General features: G+C 37.1%; 1 protein-coding gene across 2 annotated transcripts in view; it reads right to left on the reverse strand.

Annotated features, from left to right (window-relative positions):
* Window positions 1-18,841, reverse strand: part of LOC127446817 (kalirin-like) — a 352,102-nt gene that overhangs the window by 190,193 nt on the left and 143,068 nt on the right. For both annotated transcript variants that reach the window (XM_051708059.1, XM_051708058.1), the window contains exons 2-3: window positions 9,455-9,529; window positions 3,664-3,778 (exon numbers count right to left, since the gene is read on the reverse strand). In XM_051708059.1, coding sequence (XP_051564019.1) covers window positions 3,664-3,778; window positions 9,455-9,529 — 190 coding nt within the window. The remainder of the gene's footprint in view (window positions 1-3,663; window positions 3,779-9,454; window positions 9,530-18,841) is intronic.

Consider the following 18,841-nt stretch of genomic DNA (forward strand, 5'->3'; position numbering starts at 1 on the left):
CTTCTTAAGCACAGTGACGTGCACAGACCTTAGCAGGGACAGGGGCGGAAGGATAAAAAAGGGCACTGATTTATTTTTGTATTTTTTGTATTTTTTTGAATGAGTAGTAATAATAAATGCTAATTTCTTTGCTTATTGAGTATTTAACCATTTTCTTATATATACTGTACATAATTTTTAAAAAATTTCCTTTATCACAAATATTTGCCTATTCTGTTACATTTCTCACAAAAAGCAACATGTGATACACTTGTTTATTTATTTATTTGCAGACATGGTCTGTGATAACCCCATGTTTATGACATGTGTCATAGTAAAATCATGGTAATTTTTTAAAGTACCTTGGAGTACCATGACAGTATCATGAAATATGAACATGATCAATCTTTCAGTACCATGGCATTACCCTGGTAACATGATGCACAGTGCGAAGCCGCGATAAGAAAGTGTGTGCTACAGGGTGCTTGAATAATGTATAACATGCGATTGAGGGCAGCCAGTGGAGTTTCTGGTGTCCCCCTAGGGTATGATGGTGCCCCACTAGGGAGTTGGTGCCCTACACAGACTGCGTAATATACGTTTAGGGAGCTGCGGTACTGTGGTAGCCTAATGGTATTTTTCTGAAAGTGATTAGTCTAATGGCTTATTAGTTTCAACAAAACCAAACTATCTTTGGCTGAACCTGTCAGCTCCTTCAGTTTATGTCAATATTCTAAAAAAGACTAATTTAATTTATATCACTGAAAGCGACGCGACCACTCCCATTATAATTAATCAATCTGTCTACACTAGTGGTACACAATGTCGTAAATGCGGTAGCAATCGAGTATTATTCTTTTGATAACTGGAGTGGACTTTTTATCTGACCTGTTACTCGTCTGAGGTAACAGCACTTCAATGCTCCAGGGTGAATTCAAAACAGCATTTTTTGCTTTCTTTAAGGGCACTCCTGCGGGAGGGGACGCCACTCGAAAGCTAGTTCAAAACGAAAGTGAGAACATTAACATTTTCTCAGAGGGCCTTTCCACAAGACTATTTGTGAAGGGTACATTCATACAGTAATGCCATGTTTCCTTCAGCATAACCCCTTCAAGGGCTCTGCAGTTCGGAGTGAGTATAGGGCATAGGGAGGATCACTTGCGATTGGAATCTGCCCCCGACCTCTGCATAATTTTCTTTAATTCGCCTGCAATTTACAAATAAATCTCATAACACATTATTACTGTTATTGTGAGATTATGATGAGATTTTAATTTTGTTTTATTTAACTATTTTAATTTAATTATTAAAATGTCTCCCCTTTTTCTGGACGACCAAAAGGGCACCTTTAGATTTGTGAACGAAAGGGGCAAGGGCTTGCGCCCCTGCTGCCCCTATTCTGTGCACGTCAGTGCTTAGGCATAATGCGTGGTAATATGACTCTAGTGTGATAAAATCACTGACTAACCCTGTCTGTGTAAAGTTATAATATATTTCAACTTCGTTGTCATGACGGCGTAACACCGGTAAACCATGTAGGCCTAAATCCTGGAAAATTTTGCACAATGTGAAGGATACAAAAAAGAGAGCTGACATGACTTTGAGTTTTCGGTCTTCATCATTGTCTTCTGTTTTTGAACAAGCCATCATGTTATCTGGTCCATTATCAGACACATGGAGAAGAAGCAATAAATCAGTGCTCCGACAGCTTCCCTCATAAGCAGTACTGCAGCCAAGAAATGCTTACGCCGGGCTGGTTATGGAGTGCGGTCCATTCTGACGAGTGATTTCGATCTCATCGTGGTGTTTAGTGTAAAATCCACTCTCATGTCTGTTCCATGAGTGCTTTTGAAGTCTCGCACCTGCCCTGAACACCTGTTACGTCCATGAGTTTGATTTCTCCACATAATGTGAGCATGTGCATGAGGCAGTGCTGTGATTGGATTGAAACACTCACAATCTACTGACGTACATGTGTACAGTCATCTGTTAACATCTCAAAAAATGTGTTTTGGGGTTTCATGACCCTTTAATATGTTTGATACATAAATAATGAATTAAATTAAAAATCTATTTTATAAATTTTTCAAAATGTTTGAATATTTGGTTAAGGGTGGTCTCTTACAGTTTAACAAGTGTTTGAGAATTTTGTACATTATCGTCAACTAAAATATGTTATTTTTCCAAATAGTTCCATTTGTTAACATTAGTTAATGCATTAGGTATCATGAACTAACAAAAAACAATATATTTTTATAGCATTTGTTAACCTTGGTTAAAGATTTTGAAAATAATATTGTTTATTGTGAGTTCATCAGGCATTAACTAATCTTAACGTATGCAACTTTTAATTAAAATAATGTATTAGTATTTATTCAAACTAACATTAACCAAGAGTAATAAATGCTTTAAAAGTATTGCTTATTGTTAGTTAATGTTATACAATGTAGTTAACTAATGTTAACAAATGGAAACTTGTGAAGTGTTACCAAATTAACACTGCATAATAATATTAATATACACTACCGGTCAAAAGTTTTGAAACACTTGACTGAAGTTTTTCTCATGATCTTAAAAATCTTTTGATCTGAAGGTGTATGCTTAAATGTTTGAAATTAGTTTTGTAGACAAAAATCTAATTGTGCCACCATATTAATTTATTTTCATTACAATTTTTTTTTTACTTGGACCAAATAATAAAGAAAAGCAGCCAATAAGTGCCCAACATAGATGGGAACTCCTTCAATACTGTTTAAAAATCATCCCAGGGTGATACCTCAAGAAGTTGGTTGAGAAAATGTCAAGAGTACATGTCTGCAAATTCTAGACAAAGGGTGACTACTTTGAAGATGCTTAAATATAACACAGTTTTGATTTATTTTGGATTTTATTTAGTCACAACATAATTCCCATAGTTCCATTTATGTTATTCCATAGTTTTGATGACTGTACTATTATTCTAAAATGTGAAAACAATTATAATAAAGAATGAGTAAGTGTTTCAAAACTTTTGACCAGTAGTGTATATATATATATATATACATTTTAAAATGTTTCTGTATAAAGAGAAATATAAGGGTATAATTTATTTTACATTTTTCACTACTTTTAATTACCCTTTAGCTTTTTTTACAGCTTGCGTAAACTGCCCTGTGGTGTGACAAATTAATTTCTCAATCAATATGAGGTCATAAAAACATATATGCATAGTATTTAAATAATAATTTAGAAAACTGCTGTTGAAAATAGTTTTAGTTGAAGTATAGCACAGATGTGGTGATCAAAGACATGTTTAAATAAAGTTATGTCATTTGCAATGTAATTTTGTAGAGCTAACCTTGATGCAATGAATCTTTTCACTGTGCAATGTAAATGCTTGCTCTTTAATAAATCTTTCTGTAAGAAGCTTAGAGAGCAAAAGCACAGAAAGACCGTTTATTCAAATCCATATGCAGTGAATATATTACATTGTGATCCTTTAATAAGTTACATAATGCAGACTAATATGCTGTATAATTCCTGTAATACTAGTATTGGGTTCTCTGCCCTGAAAAAATGCTCAGGGGGACAGAGCAGAGACTCATTTATGCAGGATAAAGACACAATAACATCGATAATGCCCATGTCTGCACTGCAGTTTGTTTATTCAGTCATGCAGAATCCATTCATTATTATTAATCTTACCTGGGCACAGTGGACAGGTATGTGACAAGTCGTCTCAGGTCCTCTTGTTTTATTCGGTCATGGTTACTACGGGCAGGGAACGTCAAGATGGGGCCGCCTCGCTTATCACGGCCTCCTGCAAACAGCCCATAGAGAACATGAAGTCTTACACACACACTCTACACATACATAACAGAGCTGACAGATTTTGCTCAATGCAGGCTGTGTTTTAAAACCTAGAGAGTTGCCAACAGAAACAGCATTTCTGGGCATCATAGTCTGACACAAAGTTTTTTTTTGTTTTTTTTAAACTGTACAAAGTTGTGAACTTTGATCTAATCTCAGCCTCTGATGGCATGCCCATTTGACCGCTGTGTACATATTGTAAAAATGGCAAGCACATTCTGTATCTGACAAGCTCAATTCTGACTGGCTGGCTTTATGCAACTTCTGGAAGTCAGGGTACACATGTTTTTTATTTAGTCTGATCTGAAAATTACGTGACTGTGGTGACATTTTCGCAAAATTATATTATGTGGTTCCTTACACGTGTTGTGGCAGCTCCGGTGTGAAATGTCCATTGTGTAGCACTAAAAGCGAGTTACATTTTCTCCCAAAGATATGAGGTTTTTAAGGTTAATGCCTTATCGAGTTTTAAATCAACAAAACCTGCATGCCTACCCTAAACCTTAAATCTAACCGATAAAGTCATAAAAAGCAAGTATGTTGAACATGAAAAATGCAGTTGTTGAAGCATCCACGTAATTTTGTGAGGCTTCTATGCAGAGGTGCTGCTAGAGCAAAATATTTGGGGCTCGAGCCCCAAATGATTTTAATCTAGCCCCGAATGTTTTTTGTTTGGAACTGCCCAGGTGTTGAGTGGAACAGAGGTGGGAGTTATTAAGTACATGTTGGTTATTGCTGGGTTTTCCCTGCTTTTAAAACTAAATGTTATTCAACGTTCAGCATTGTAAATGCACTAAATATGCTTCTCAACTGAAACACGCTTTTGTGAGGCACAACTGAAGCCTGGTTTTTGCATTGGAGCAATCACAGGAACCAAAAACTCAAGTTATCCGCTCTGCTCTATCCTACTGTATCTGGAGTGCGTGAGCGTCAACCGGACTTCCCTCGATATGCCAGCTCCAGAAATATCATAGCTCAGAGCGAATCACTCACATAAATCAATGGCTCATACCACAAAATGTATGCGATCTATATTAATTCTACTGAGAATGTTCTACTGAGAGTTTGAAGCAGAAGAAGTTTTTAAAATCAAATTTAAGACTTTTTAAGACCTTTTTTAAGACCTAAACAAATAAAATTAATGGCGTGTGTTCATACTAGAACAAACCCACACAATCTAAAAATGAATCAGGTATCACAGATTACAGGCTGGGGCACACATTTAACCAGCAAAACAGTGTATCTGCCAGCTTAAAATACTCAAGATATGTTTTCCACACATTTTTATTCCACATATCATATAAGTATATCACATTAAAATGGATTTATGTATCAATATATTAATACCTACAAATTAGAGGTTGACCGATATTGGATTGCCGATGGTTGTTAAAATTGATAGCCTATATTGAATGTGCAGCTTGATCAGTAATAAACGTAGCCATTTGTACGTTAATATTTGTAACATTTTAAGGTTTAAATAGACACTAAAACGTTCAGTATGGATGTTTGAAAGCATCTAAAACGTAAACAGTTTTACGTATTTACAGCTTTAGAAACATAAAATATAGACATCCATGACAAATATATTTGAATACAAAAATCTATTGTAAATATATTTGTACATTTTTACTGTTTTATATATATTTTAGATCCCTTAACCCTACCCCATCTCCTAAACATAACCACTTTTCAACAATATAAAAAGATGTAACAAGTAGATTAATGTATAGTGACAATCATTTTTGTTACAATATATTAATTTATATATATATATATACTGTATTATAGCCGCTAATCCCACCCCTACTCCTGAACCTAACCATAAACATTTATTAAGCATATAAAACATGTAACAGGCAGATACATTTAATAACAACAATTTATTCAGAAAAATTGCAAAATTCAGTACAAAAGTAGTCCAAAGGGTGATGCGCTCTATCCGATATGCTCCCTGACGGCATCTAATAGCTTTGTGTGAGGTAGAGAATGAAATTTAAGTTATTGATGTCTGTAAATCTTCTCCTGATGCACTCTGTAACCACACTGTCAAATCTCATTCAAGCATATACATCATGGAATACGACAATTGCAAACAGTCACGAGACACTTGAGAGCCAATGAGCATTTGACATCACTGTCGTACAACCTGTGTTCGTGCTTCTTGAGGTGGCAATTTTTTAATTATGAAAACGAAAGCAACGTGGGTTGGCGGTTACAGCAGGGGCGCAACGGTGGATGGAAAAAACCTTGAATTTGGGTCTATTCCGCAAACAATTCTATCTGAAGATTTGGATTATAGCGAACAAATTACATTTATGACATTTTAAGACTTTTTAAGGACCGACAGGAACACTGCAGCAGCTAGACAGCCCAGATACTATTAACAGCACTGACGAGGAGAAGCAACAACACTTCCATAACATATACTAGAATATATTTTTTAGAAAGACGATTTACATTGACCTGACCACAGTAATGAGCCTTCCATGATCTTACCTGTGCTAATGACATTGCACTGTAGATAAAAGGTCAAATACATAAATGGCTTTAAAATCTGGATGTTCAAGACTTGTGGACAAATTATGGACAAATATTTTCTACAATGTAATATACACTCACCAATCACTTTATTAGGTACACCTGTATACATAATTTTTATGTGATTATCTAATCAGCCAATCGTGTGGCAGCAGTGCAATGCATACAATCATGCAGATATGGGTCAGGAGCTTCAGTTAATGTTCACATCAACCATCAGAATGGGGAAAAAATGTGACCTCAGTGATTTCAACCGTGGCATGATTGTTGGTGCCAGATGGGCTGGTTTGAGTATTTCTGTAACTGCTGATCTCCTGGGATTTTCACACACAACAGTCTCTAGAATTTACTCTGAATTGTGTAAAAAACAAAAAACATCCAGTGAGTGGCAGTTCTGCGGATGGAAAATCTTGTTAACGAGAGAGGTCAGAGAATGGCCAGACTGGTTCGAGCTGACAGAAAGACTACGATATCTCAGGTAACTGCTCTGTACAACTGCAGTGAGCAGAATAACATCTCAGAAGGCACAACATGTCGAACCTTGAGGTGGATGGGCTTCAACAGTAGAAGACCACGTTGGGTTCCACTTCTGTCAGCCAAGAACAGAAAACTGAGGCTACAGTGGGCACAGGCTCATCAAAACTGGACAGTTAAAGACTGGAAAAACATCGCCTGGTCTGATGAATCTCAATTTCTGCTGAGGTACACAGATGGTAGACCCACTGCAGCCTCAGCTTTCTGTTCATTGCTGACAGAAGTGGAACCCGAAGTGGTCTTCTGCTATTGTAGCCTATCCGCCTCAAGGTTTGACGTATTGTGCATTCTGAAATTTTATTCTGCTCATTACAATTGTACAGAGTGGTTATCTGAGTTACCGTAGCCTTTCTGTCAGCTCGAACCAGTCTGACCATTCTTTTTTTACCTCTCTCGTTAACAAGATTTTCCTTCCATAGAACTACCGCTCACTGAATGTTTTTTTGTTTTGTTTTTGGCATTATTCTAAGTAAATTCTAGAGACTGTTGTGCGTGAAAATCCCAGGAGTTCAGCAGAAATATTCAAACCAGCCCGTCGTGATTTTATGCATTGCACTGCTGCCACACGACTGGCTGATTAGATAATTGCATGAATAAGTAGGTGTACAGGTGTACCTAATAAAGTGGTCGGCGAGAGTATGTTCGGCCTTAATGTTGTTTGTTATAAAATAAAAAAAAATAAAAATGGCCTTGCTTACCTTTAGATATTCCTAAGTATTACTTAAAACATTACGAGCCTGATGAAATGAAAACAATAGGTGCATTCCAAACCGCACACTTCTGCACTATTCTATGCCATTTTGTAGTGTAAGTAGTGCGAGTAGTATGTTTACACTAAAAATGCAGTAAAAAGAAGTGTATTTTCAGTACCCGGTTGATGCACTTTTTCAACCGACAAAACAGAGTTTGGAATGTTGGACACTTCATGAACTCAGCACACACAGCTTGCTGTAGATAGCGGAAGGGGCGGAGTTACCTGGCAGCACTGCTGGTCTGACAAAACAGTTGTAAATAATGAAGAATGTAGCAGCAGGCAAAACTTCACTGGATACAGCACCTTACAAATGTGAGTTGAATGCTTAACCATCACCCAATCTGTGTGATAGGTATGATATTTGAGATACAACTGAGGTTGGCTAACGTGTTAAAGCTAGCAGCAACAAATCACTTGCGCTTGAAACGTCAATTCCTTTATTTTTAAATGGCTAATGCTTCCATGTTGTAAAAAAACATCAAGTGTTCAATTTGGGATGATACTACACTTTGAAAATTCATACACTACATGGCTCTATATTTTATAAGTGCATAGTATATAGTGTCGTTTGGTACACAGCAAATATCTGTTATGGAGTAGATAACACACATTTATACTTGCACAGTACAAACTCAGTAGTCTACAGAATATTATAACAAGTCCTGTAGAAATGAGGTGTTTATTAATGTAAATCTAATTTAGTTTGATTTCACATAGCACCTTAAAGTAAATAATTCTGTGTCAAACTCAAAAGGTCACAGATGTTTAGATGATTTAAAATATAAATCTGAAGAAATCTAATTTTGACCAACATGAGTTACTGTATGTTACGGGCTGCATAATTTCAGTACCTATAATCTAAGACAGCTATTGCTTCAGAACATGCTAATGATGCCCAGAAATGCTGTCTAGATAGGCAGCTCACTAGGTCTTAAGCGAAAATCACTGTGTTTGTCAAATTTATAGTGTACTTTATTAAGTTGCTCGCTTTTGAGTTTGCATCCACTGTGTGTGGTCCTCTTAAGTTTATGTCTGTGTTGGGTCATGTAGTCACTAGTAAGGTTTGTTAAAGCTCATCAGGCTTCCTCTTTAGAGTACCCTGAGTTTAGTTCTTCAGAGAGCAGAATGAGAAGGAATAATTCATCTGAGGGCAGAAGATGAGATCACTGAGAGCAGATACAGTAAGTAAGGATGGAAAAGGGGGTCAGAGACAGGATAAAAATGTGTGTAAGAGGAAGGAAGGAAGGAAGAAAGAAGAGAGGTTGGTTAAATCTGGGAGAGATTACGCTGACAAATCCACACTGATGCCTCTAGAGTAAACCTCAACGAAGGGGCAGTCACAGTACACTTTTTATTCCATTCACTTCCATTCATACGCATGCAAACCCAGGAGAGCACAAACAATTTGACTAATAGAGCAGTTGTTCAAACATACAGCTGTGGACAGAATAAAAAGTTACAAACAATGCTAAAGGCAAATAATTAAATGCATGTACCTTACTATACAATCATGCATAGTTAGGATAGCAAAATAAATGGGCATACCAACTTCTAAAAGGGAGGGAATTGCTTCTTGTGATAAATATATGTGCCAAAAACCTGAGGTATATAATAATGTTTAGCGAAACACATGCATTTAATGGTTAAATTGGGTTTGGTCTCTTTTGTCTACAGACCTGAGAGCAGCATTTCTCTTTCTGTAAACTGGATTATGTTGAGAGTTTGAGTGTGAGAGGCTGTTTGTAGACCAGTTGTGTTAGTCAAACCTTCAGAACATCTCAGAGATTTCACACTTACCTGAAACAAATGCTATTTTCTCTCTCAGCACAGGAAGAACATCAGATGCTTTAATGCATTCACTCCTGAAAGACCCTGTGGAGGAGAAAAAGACAGATTATTTCATTCGGTTCCTCAGTCACACATTACATTCCCACATACAGTAACACAGACACACTGGCACAGGGGCGCAACTACACATTTCCGAGCGGTTATGCAAAACTAAATTTTGTGCCCCATGTATCTGTCAAGCAAGGGGGGGGTGGAGTTCATCCATTATAAGCATTGAGCTGGGGTGTGGGTGGTGAGGGGAGGGGAGTGTCATCCATTATAAGCATTGGGGGGGGGGGGGGGGGCTGTGTCGAGGAGGCCGATTGCACCACCTTTAGTGAGCTGCTGGCGCCCCCCTTTACATGCCGCCCCTATGCATTGCACACCTTGCATATATGTTTTTGGCACCTCTGCACTGGCATACTCAAACAGGAAATGTTTTTAAAGAAATATTACTTAAGTTTGAGGTGTCAACAGATTATTTTACAAAATATATTAATCTCAGTGTACCCATGTTGTCGTACAGTATAATTTTTGGAGTTGTGCCCACATCTCTATATTATTCCTCAATCTATCTCCTATAAATAGTGTAACACACACACACACACACACTCAAAAAGCCAAAATTGCAATAACATATACATATACAATAGTAAATGTATATGTAATGTATACTCAGGGGTGTAGGCCTTATGGGAAGAATTGCAAAGAAAAAGCCACTTTTGAAACAGAAAAACAAAAAGAAAAGGTTAGAGTGGGCAAAGAAACACAGACATTGGACAACAGATAATTGGAAAAGAGTGTTATGGATTTTAACCCCATTGAGCTTTTGTGGGATGAGCTAGACTGTAAGGTGTGTGAGAAGTGCCCGACAAGACAGCCACATCTATAGCAAGTGCTACAGGAAGTGTGGGGTGAAATGTCACCGGAGTATCTGGACAAACTGACAGCTAGAATGCCAAGGATCTGCAAAGCTGTCATTGCTGCACGTGGAGGATTTTTTGATGAGAACTCTTTGAAGTAGTTTAAGAAGTTCTGAACACTTTTTTCAAATTGTAATAGTAATTTTTCATGTTATTAATGTTCTGACTTTACATTGTGATCAGTTGAATGCCACTTTGGTGAATAAAAGTACCAATTTCTTTCCATAAGAGCAAAATCTGTACATTATTCCAAACTTTTGGCCACCAGTGTATGTTATTCTATTATTTTCTATTTACATCTGGGCATTTTGTAGATCCATTTGTGACAGATATATGTAAGAGTGTTTGGTGAAATTCCCATGCATTTAAGGGTTAATCAGATTACTCACATATAGGATGATTCAATATAAATAATACATAACAATTCAAATAGATTATTATGAAGGTAATCAATAGCAAAACCCGAGAACTTGTAGATTTGAATTTGAGAACTTGTAAAATAAATATTTGTATTCATAAGTTGAAATTTACACTCGCAGCCACAATGTGAAAACTTGTAAAATAAAAATCTGTAGTTGAATTTAGCAATCTGCACTCACAGACAATATTCAAAAATCTTTGTTTTAAATTCAAAGTTGCAGAAAAATAGTCACAAATGTGTGGCGATGACAAACGACAGACACAAACCATACGTACTTTTGTACTTTAGTTCACCTTCGCAGGACAACCACAAATCGGCATTTACAACCACTCAAATCTGCCACTGCAACTTCAAATCTTCGCTTCTTGACTTTTGCAATAACTTCAGCAAAAAAAACAGTAGCAAAACTCACTTGTGCTCTTATAAATCTAGATGCAAGTGATCAGGCTGTCAGTGTTGGGTGGGGGGCAGGGCCAATGAAGTCATGACCAATCACAAGAGCTGGAACAACTGATTTAGGACCAACCAAAACAAATCATCTTAGAATGTGAACAACGCCATTTTTTTAAAAAGTAAAACAAGTTCAGCGTTGGCGGATGCAGTGGCAGGAGGAAATAATAAGTCAAATAACTTGACAATGAAATGATTAAGAGTGAAATTATCATTGTGACGAGGAGGAGGATGGGACGCACGGGCCGACCCCGTCCTCCTCCTCATCACAATCATGTAACAAATCAAAGGGGCCGATTTTATCACACGGATCAAAGCAGAAGTCGGTGTTGACAGACCACACATGTAATGTCTAAGGATGGCAATGAGAGAATTGTTTCTGCAGGATGTTTGTATTCAGCAAAACTACATGGGATGCTTCAATACAACCATCTGTCATATGTCATGGGTTCCATATTTCCATGAAACCATGTAATAGAGGTTAGGTATCAATAGTTATCAGAGTTAAGTAAGAAAATCTCAATTATCACCAGAGAACTGTTCCAACATATCAAATAAGATGAATTATTGATAACACCAGAGACATGATGGCAAATCCTTAAATTGTCAAGAGTACAGCATTCTGATATATTTCAGTCATTTTCTGACATTTATTTATCTTCTGTAATATTTGTACTGTATAGTGTAAAACACAGACTTGAGTGTTATCCTTTCCAAAAAAAATTATCTTCATTTTCACATGAATGAGTAAATACATTATATATTAAATACATTAAATATTTCCCTTATACTTGTATAGCACTTCGATGCTGTAACTGATATTGTTGCAATTTGGCAAGCAAAGGTTAAATCTAAAGAAGCCATACTTGCTTATATAAGTGAATTGTAATGCTCCTGTAATTATTGTAAGAGTCACACTTGTAAAATTAAGATGATAATATTGTACACAGTGTGCATTCCTGTTTCATATAAGAATGTTTGTATATTTATCCATTCAGAATAAAACTCATTAAATAGGTAATTTATTTTATATAGATAGATAGATAGATAGATAGATAGACAGAATTAAACCCACTATACACTGAAGGATCTTTACAGTCCTTTAAGATTTTTGCTTGTCAGACTGTACGATATGAATGCATTGATATCACCATGGCACACTGTGCAACATTATGTCAGACTGTACGATACACATCGTAGCCGACTGTGGTCCCAATCGTCCCAATCAGTGAACATGACTCACGTTACGGGAGTAGAAGTGAAACGGCAAGATTTGTTGGTGGAATGTGAGTTGCGAGGCGAGGGGCTATAGTTTATGTTCCGCAATGGCTACAGGGTCCTTGAATAACGTGTAACATGCAAATAAGGGCAGCCGGTGGAGTTTCTGGTGCCCCCCTAGGGAGTTGTTCCCTAGGCAGACTGCGTGATAGGGACAGCCTGATCGCAAATACAAAAAATTACAGATGTTAAGAATGAATGCAATTGGGAGATGTAGCCTACAGTAATAATTAGAAAAATGACAAACTTCTGTATAGGCTGATAAGATATTGCACTTGCAAATTTCCTATGGATACTGCACAAACATGACAGATTTCTATAATTGTATCCAATTGTATATGATGATTTGGATTAAAATGTCCCATAAATTGGGGTTAAATTGGGCCAGAACGTCGTTCCGGCACCTTCGATTCTGAAAAGAAAAATAAATGCTTGTTTGTCAATCAGTTCACTTTCTTGTATTCTCCCATGCGGTTTTTGTTTGATCCATTTGACACATTCCATCTCTATTTAGTGAGTGAACTTGTTCATAAATATTTCAAGTTCATTTTGCTTCACTCTAGTCAGTTGTGGACCCTGGTAGAGTATACGAGAGCGGCACGAGACCACGCGCCCCCACATACAGACACGTGTTCTGCTTCTGTATCGCGCCATGGTCCGATCTCTGTTTCATTGAAATTGCGAAATAAGGAATCAACTGTTCACCCTTTTATTAGATCCACTGATGTGCAGAAGTGATTTTGATTAAAAAGCTGTAGCCTATACACTAAGGGTTTTGAATCGCATCCAAAGCGACATCAAAATAGATAAAAATACCATAACTTGAGATCAAAAGACCACTCAACCAACACACTGTAAAATGTTTCACTGTTATTATTTGTATATTTATGTATGTACTCCATTTTTGTTGATTCAGCATTTATTTTTATTTTCTGTGTGACAAAAAGTTTACTAGCAAATATACAGCGGGATTCACTTGTGAAAATGCTTCACTCCACAGTGAAGAATTTTAAACTCTTTTATAATTGAATGCAAATGATTTCATTACAAATTAAATGATCAGAATAACAATTTGAGCAAAGTTAGAAGGTGTTTGTTTCCACCATTAAGAACAATGTGTATTTATTTGTAAATTGTAACATAATTAGATATACGTTTGGCATGTTATTTAAGATGACCCAAAACCTAGGGCAAGAAGAAGGTAGCTTGTCCCAGCTATCATCTGATTTAAATAAAATGTATAAAATACATTTGATATCATTCTTAATCAAGTTTTTTGTCATCTAATGTAAAAACAGTAAACCAAATATTCCATGTAATTATGTATTTTCACAATTAAGTTGAATAATGACATGCATAAATAATGACAGACAAATCATCGCCAGCGTCATTGGAGAAACTTCTCGAGTAAATCAAAGACAGTACAATGATATACTTCCCTTAACAATCCTCAAAGAAATTGACAGAATGCCTGAAGAAGGTCTTTAACTGAAAGGCTGTAAGATATTACAGATTTAAAAGTTATACGACAGTGTGCAGGCTTTTTTTTCTTTTTCGTTGTATTGTTTACGCACCTGCCCGCGATGTGTTTATCTATGGTTTTACCACTGACTATATGTAAACTGAACGTGATTTACTGATGCATATACTAAATTATGAAATCTAAATAATAGAGCCTATATTAAATAAATACAATTTGTTAAAAAGTCCAGCCAGTCACGTTAGAGGGAAAATCAAACGCAAACCCATATCAAGAACTTCTGCTGGAAACAAGCAGAGTTGTGAAAAAAAAACAACAAAAAAAAAATGTTTCTAAATAAAATCTTTATTCTTTTTTTATTATTTGTTATTTTTAAGGTTAATTTCACTCATTAAAAAAAAAAAAAAAAAAAAATTCATTAATTTTACTTCTAGCAAAATGTAGTCATGGCAGTTTTCCTGAAAGAACACAACACGTTTGGATGTCACGTTTGGATACACGATTTACACATGGTCGGAAGCAGGTGTACATTTTGTTCGTACCGACTAACGTTTTGAAAATACGAAAACTTACATGAATCCGAAAATTTACACAAAATGATTTACATAAAAATTAGTTCTGCTCGGGTTTCATGAATGAGGCCCACAGATAGAGGGAGTAACTCATGCAGACATCATCATCTGCAAAGAAAAATTCCTTTCAAAAGGAAGTTGTTTTCTCAGTAATAATAAATACCATACATTCCCACTGTTAAACGTCTCTCAGATCTACAGTAAATGCTTATATAATGCTGCAAACAAGAATCTTTCTTCATGTCCTCACTCATATAACTTTTTATCTCCATTTATCATGATATCCCTCCATCTCCCTGTCTCCTTCATACTTATTCTCTCTTAGAAGTCAGAAGCCTTTCACCTGACGATCATAAAGTAGAGGCTTCAGAGAGACAGATGATAAGAAGAGTCAGAAACACTATAGGATTAATACATCTAAAGCGAGGTGTCTTCTCACACTACACTTCTCCCTGAGGACTCTCAGATGTATGAATCAATGCTGCTGAGACTTGGCGAGGGACACTCTGCTAATGAACAAGTAGCTTTCAGAACTTCAGTGAGCAGACAGGATGATGAAAGAGCTGCTTCAGCATGCAGAGTGATTATGCATCACATCAGACTGAAGCAGGATGTAATTCAGCAGGTGATTAGAAACATCTAACAGGGATGAAAACAGTTGTTATAATAACGTGCAAATGCCTCAGGAGAACATAAAATCTGTGGTGTTCAGTGTATAAAGTGTTCCGCCACAGCAGCAGGTGGATTGTTTGTGAGAGTTCATGCTCATATGCTGCCTTCAGGTTCTCCTTGGAAGTTTTGATTAGTTTAGAAATTATAATTATGATGTGATCGGTGTTGGGAAAGCTACTTTGAAACTGTAGTTTTAAAGCTACATGCTTCTCATAATTAAAGTAGTTAAACTACAGTCAAGTAACACATAAAAAAAGTAGTTAGCTACAAAATTTACTAACAAAAAGTAGCTAACTACATGGAATATATTTAAAGAAGAAATTACACACTAAATATAGAATATACAAAATGTCAGTGTTTTGTTTATGCACATCTAAAAAGCATACACACTCTCTTTGGACTATAATGTACGAGTTACCATATTACCAGTTACCAGTTACAGGCTGATGAGAGAAACCTACAGTGGAGAGAGAGACTGGAATATACATATATGAATAAAGGCACATACCTCTGATTGTGTGATTTACATCAGGAAAATATGGACACATCTCACACGTGCTATTAATCACGTCATTAACAAATATGTTCAGTTCGGTTCCGTGCACATTACATGGAATTTATGTTATCCCACCGAACTGTGCTTGTACAGAACAGGATTAAGCAATCGAAGCTGAACTGATGAACATATTTAGCTGCAGTGTGTATGTGGCCAGAGAGAGAGGGTGAGAGAGAGAAAAACAGTTTTGGGTGTGTTTATATCTGAATTCTTGACATTCGAGTTTGAGTTCGAGTTTGTATTAACAAGCATTCCGTTGGTCCATTTGAGTTTAATCCCGTCAATGAAAGTCTATGGGAATTTACCAAATTTTATTGTCCGCTGTGCAAAAACTGGAAGTCTGATCATTTAGAAAAGAGATAACACACTATTCCAGAACAGTCTGAAGGTCTGTGTCAAGTTTGATGGATGTAGCTTGAAAACTCTAGGAGGAGTTAGTGTACCAGATATTCCATCGCAGCTCAGCAGTAATGACTTTAAGAATTTCTTTACTGATAAAATTAAAATCATCAGAAATAAAATTGGAATTATGCAACCGTCTGCCGTAGCACTTCAGAAGAAGGTTTCACTTCACTATCATGGGTCAGGAAGAGCTAACAAAAATTATCAAAACATCAAAAGCAACAACATGTATGTTATATCCAATACTGTCTAAGCATTTAAAAGAGGTGCTTCCAGTAATCTCAGAACCTCTCTCTCTCTCTCTCTCTCTCTCTCTCTCTCTCTATATATATATATATATATATATATTGCCTTATTGTGTATTCTATATACACTTTATTATCTATTATCTATATTTTATTCATTTTTTTATTATTTTTTATTATTATCTCTGTCTAGTTGCTGTATTGTATTGTTGTGCACTGGAAGCTCCTGTCACCAAGACAAATTCCTTTTATGTGTAAGCATACCTGGCAATAAAGCTGATTCTGATTCTTCTTAACATTATTAACACCTCATTATCCTTAGGGCATGTCCCAAGTAAAGTTAAGCTGGCAGTTATCAAACCATTTATCAAGAAACCACAGCTTGATCCTGGAGAGTTAGCTAATTAACTGCAATTATGTTTAACTACATCCAACTTTACTACCGCATGACACCATCTGGACATTGGCATTATGGCAGGCTGTACTATCTCCCCCTTGACCTTTACGTTAACTTTGGAAGTGAACATCAGAGCCTCCAAGTGGGTAGTGGGGGTGCGGCAGAAGTCTGGAGTCCCTCTACCACCTATCAGGGCCAACATGAATAACATGACAACTCTGACCACAACAGCACCATGTACCAGACGCCTACTAGGGAAACTTTAAGAGAACATCTCAGAGGCAAGGATGAAGATCAAGTCATCTAAATCAAGGAGCATCTCCATTATCAAAGACAAGCTGGTAGATCAAAGGTTCTGTATTGATCAGGAACCAATACCAATGGTGTCAGAGAAACCAGTTAAAAGCCTAGGAAGGTGGTATGACACAAAGCTAAAGAACACCGACCAGGTGCATGATCTTAAACTGAAAGTCTGGTGTCTGCAGTTTGGCTTGGCGTTCCTCTGTGCCTGAGCACCATAGGCCTATATGAAACAGGAATACTTGAGCTGCCGCTCTCAAGTCTCAAATAAGAGTTTAAGTGTGCCAAGATAAGGCTAGAAATGAGCCTATCAGAGTCTAGAGATGCAGTAGTCAGAGCAACCTCCCCAGTTTTGACACAGGATGGACGTGGACTCCAAAGAATGCTACACGGCAGGCAATATCTGCCCTCAACGATGGTGATATAGTGGGCCAAGTCCAACATGGGAGAGGAGGCTTGGGACATTGCTGGACAAATGCTGGACAAAAAACATTGCTGGATGGCGAAACTTGGTAGTAGTGGACGTTCATCGACAGGAGGAGGCAACAAGGTGTGCCAAGGCTGTGTCAAGTAGGCTCAGCTACCTAATTCATTCGACCTATGATGTCCTTCCAACCCCCAAAAACCTCTACCAATGGCTCGAGGAAGATCCGTCATGTCCCCTGCGTTCAGAACCAGCTCCACTGAGAAACATCCTTACTGGGTTCAGGGTCAGCCTGGAGACATAACTGAGTACTCAAGAGCCTGGCTGCAACTCTCAAAACTAAGAGGGCAGACCCCAGCTGGGCCTCTAGGTGAATAGCCTGGGCAGATGCAGAGGTGAGTTGATTCGGGGATGCCAGAACTCACTGCTGAAGCTACTGGAGACATTGTGGGCAAATCAGCGAAACGTTAATGATGGTAGGAGCCCACTCGATAACCCCAATACGTGTCTTCCCAGTCTCTGCCATCCCTCCACATCAGAGCAAGAACAAAGCAAGAATAGGTAAGTGCTCTTCCATTTTATTTGGCACTTAAGGATTAGTAACATCATGTCCTGTGTATTTTGAAAACATAGACCAATCTCAAATCTCCCATTTGTGTCAAAAATATTAGACAAAGTAGTGTCCTCACAACTTTGTTTATTTTTACAGAGAAATTTTATATATGAAGAATTTGAGCCAGGCTTTAGTCTCCATCATAGTATGGAGACTGCACTTATAAGAGCTACAAATGACTTGCTCATATCATCTGATCACGGCTGCATTTTTCTTCTTTTGCTTTTAGATCTTAGTGCTGCCTTCAACACCATAGATCACGACATTCTCTTGGATAGGCTTAAGAATTATGTTGGCATTTGTGGACAGGCACAAGCATGGTTTAGTTCCTATTTATCAGACCACTACCACTATGTCTGTGTAAACAAGGAATTGTCAGATCAAACTAAAGTGAAGTATGGAGTGCCACAGGCATCAGTTTTAGGGCCTCTGGTTTTGTCCTTATATATGCTTCTTTAGAGCATATAACATTATCAGGAATCGTGGAATTAGTTTTCCCTGTTATGCCAATGATACCAAACTTTATATTTCTTTGAAACCCGACGAAATTTCACAATTCTTCAAGTTAGCAGAGTGTATCAATGACATCAAAGATTGGATTGCTAGAAATTTCCTTCTACTCAA

This window comes from Myxocyprinus asiaticus, chromosome 10 (genome assembly GCF_019703515.2).
Source record: "Myxocyprinus asiaticus isolate MX2 ecotype Aquarium Trade chromosome 10, UBuf_Myxa_2, whole genome shotgun sequence".
In the NCBI taxonomy this organism is placed as follows: Eukaryota; Metazoa; Chordata; class Actinopteri; order Cypriniformes; family Catostomidae; genus Myxocyprinus; species Myxocyprinus asiaticus.